General features: G+C 33.4%; 1 protein-coding gene across 1 annotated transcript; it reads right to left on the reverse strand.

Moving 5' to 3' along the window:
- Positions 1–265: 265 nt before the first annotated feature.
- Positions 266–2,645, reverse strand: LOC122029242 (zinc finger MYM-type protein 1-like). Its single transcript, XM_042588181.1, has 4 exons — positions 2,012–2,645; positions 1,595–1,924; positions 1,042–1,235; positions 266–373 (listed from the first exon to the last, which is right to left on the reverse strand). The coding sequence occupies exons 1-4, from the start codon at positions 2,643–2,645 to the stop codon at positions 266–268; spliced, it is 1,266 nt and encodes a 421-aa protein (XP_042444115.1).
- Between the last annotated feature and the right edge of the window lie 527 nt (positions 2,646–3,172).

Below are 3,172 nucleotides of genomic sequence, written 5' to 3' on the forward strand. Positions count from 1 at the left end.
AGGAACTAATTTTTACAAGACAAATAGAACAACTATAACTTGGATCTATTACTTTAACCCAAATCTATACAAACACTCATTGTCTCATTCATCAACTAGATAGGAAAATGATAGATACTAAAAATATTACAAAATATAAATTATTAAAAGATTTATAGAAGTCTAAATTTGAGTAGAATCACAAAACTTATGGACTAGACAAGCACATCAAATAGGTAACTAAAATTTTGAGTTGAAATCACATCAAATTCTAGACAAAAGGTAACTATAAAAGCAAGTTGTTAACTCTGGAGTTAATCCTTGGGTCATTGCGGATAATGATACTATGAGCTGCATCAACAGTAATGACCTTGAAGTATTTGTAGGTCGAATCCTGCAAAACATAAGAGGACAAGTATAAAATGTTAACAGTATAAAGTTCAATAACATAAAAAGGAAAACTAATCTCACCTCATTAATCCAAAATATTAGGTGTAGCAAACACAAACAAATAAAAAGTCTTGAAAGGTTGAGTGACCAATGAAATATATAGCAAGTAATGGGGCAAACATGAAAATGTATCTAATCAACTAACCACTTGAATTGCGCTCCAGCTGCAGTTTTCAGTGGAAGAACTTTCACACCATCAACTTCTTAAATAAAAATAGAAAAAAAATTAATTAGCACATATAACTCACAAAGTTAAAAAATTATTTTATGATCCATATATACATACACATTATCGAAGTTGTGCTCTACGATTCTTCAAAGTATAATATTCATCAATGATAGAATCTGAATCAATACTTGAAGCAAACTCTCTTTAATGTAGATAATCATAGAATTTGTTAGAAAATTCTGTCCCATTCTATTATGAAGAACTGTTTTAACAATCTTCATAGCTGAAAATGCATGCTCTATAGTTGCCGTAGAAACGGGCAAAGTTAAAATTAGATGAATCAACTTGTCGATCAAATTATAGTACTGTAATTTTTTTGTTTCAAATAACCCTTGACACAATTCTGAGATAGTGGATATTTTTTGAAAATTTTCATGATAAACCACATCGAGCTCATAATGTTGTAGCTGACATCTCAAATTATGGATTTCCTGTTCAGTGAAGTCCTCAGGATAATACTTCTCAGCGAGATTACAAATCTTATCAATGTTGAACCGATTAAAATTATCTTTTGGATCCAAAGCAGAGCTAAGCATAAGAAGTTCTACTGTCTCATCACTGAATCTAGAGTTTAACTCTGCCAATTGAAAATCTATTGCAGCATTAATTATATCATAATGAAAGTGATGCTCAACTGTGATGGCATCCTTTTGCTAGCATGAACGACTAGAATGCTTATAACGAGCACTCATCTCCGGTATATCAACATCCAATCTTGTGCAAAATGATTTGACATATGAAAGAAGAATATCAAAACCATCATTTCTCAATGTCAGAAGAAGTGTTTTAGTTGTAAAGCCAAATCCATTGCATTTATGATATCAAGAGATTTTTCTTGCATGGCACGACAAAGTAAATTTGTGATCGCCATAATTTTATGCATCAAATGCAAAATAAAAATGAATTCAAAAGATTTCATCACAATTAAGGAACCACCAGCTTCCCCACGCATCGAAGTAGAGGAACCATCAATGATAATATTTTCAATCACATTAATAGTTGCATTATACTTATCTATTAAGTCGCAAATAGAATCAAAATGGGAGCTCCAACGAGTAGTTCCTACTCGATACAAACTACCAATCTGATTAGCTCCTCGTCCAGTCTCACGTTCATTAGCAACAACAAAATGTGCAATTTCATTAACTTGAGCAGATTGTAACTCGGCATTGCGTTTGGACGAAGATGTAACAAGATTAACAATAGTCGTCAAATTTGAAAAGAAAAGCCATATAGAGATCTCATTTTCAGCAGCTGCAACTAACGCTAGTTGGAGTCGATGGGCAAAACAATGTACATAATATGCATAGGGGCAATTTTTAAGAAATAAAGCTTGCAATCAATTAAAAGCACCACACATGTTACTAGCACCATCATACCCTTGACCCCGAATATTGTGTATTTCTAGATTATATCTGGTGAGGACATCACATATTTCTTTCTTAAGTGTTGCAGCTATGGTGTCATGAACATGCACAATTTGGAAAAAACGCTCCCGTAAAAAATCATGAGCATCAACAAAACTCAAAATTATAGTCATCTGTTCTTTGTTAGATATATCCTTCGCTTCATCCACCAAAATACAAAACTTAGAATCTCCAATTTCAGCACGAATTTTGTTTCTGACTTTATTACCAATAATATGCAAGATTTCTTTTTGAACTTCTGGTGAGGTATATTTTGCATTTCCCGGTGCTTTCTCTAAGATTACATCACCAATACTAGCATTCCATTTTCCCAAAAGTTTTAGCATCTCAATGAAATTACCACAATTTTGAGAAGCTGAAGATTCATCATGACCGCTTAATCCACATGCTTGCAAACTAAGCCAACAGACACTCTCAATTGTTGCCGCAAGTCTTAATCGATTCTTTTGAATCTGTTCAGAAAATTCTCGATTCATAACTTTATCTATATGCCGAGTTACATTCATCACATCAACAACTGATTTTGCAGATTTATTATGCACTGAGTTATAACTTCCCATGTGCGACAAAAAGGCACACTTGACTCCATCATTAATGCGTTTCCAACTTTTAAACCCTTCTATTGTAAATGCAGATTGTTGTGCTTCACTTAATTCAAAAAGATAGCATGGAAAACAAAATGCTACATCCTTTGAAGGAGAGTACTCTAACCATGGAAATTTTTTAAACTATGTTTATTGAAATCGACGATATTGCTTTCCTGATTCAGACCGTGGGTACTCCTGCAATTTGGGTTGATATGGCCCCATTTGATATAAACTCATCTAATTTCATCACGATGATTAACAGGATGTCTCCACTTGGGAATACGCAATCCAGGATCTCGTTCAAGTGAAGTTTCATCAAACTCAACTCTTTGAGATTTAGAAGGAGATTCGAACTCTTCGTTAGAAATGGATATATTAGTCTCGGTCCTCTCGGAGGATGAAGGATTATCAATTCTTGGCTTAAAGAATGATAGAATATTATTTCCCCCCTTTCTCTCTTGATTTGACATTAAAATAACATAGGACAAACACATTTTGAC

Source organism: Zingiber officinale, chromosome 10B (assembly GCF_018446385.1).
Source record: "Zingiber officinale cultivar Zhangliang chromosome 10B, Zo_v1.1, whole genome shotgun sequence".
Classification (NCBI taxonomy): Eukaryota; Viridiplantae; Streptophyta; class Magnoliopsida; order Zingiberales; family Zingiberaceae; genus Zingiber; species Zingiber officinale.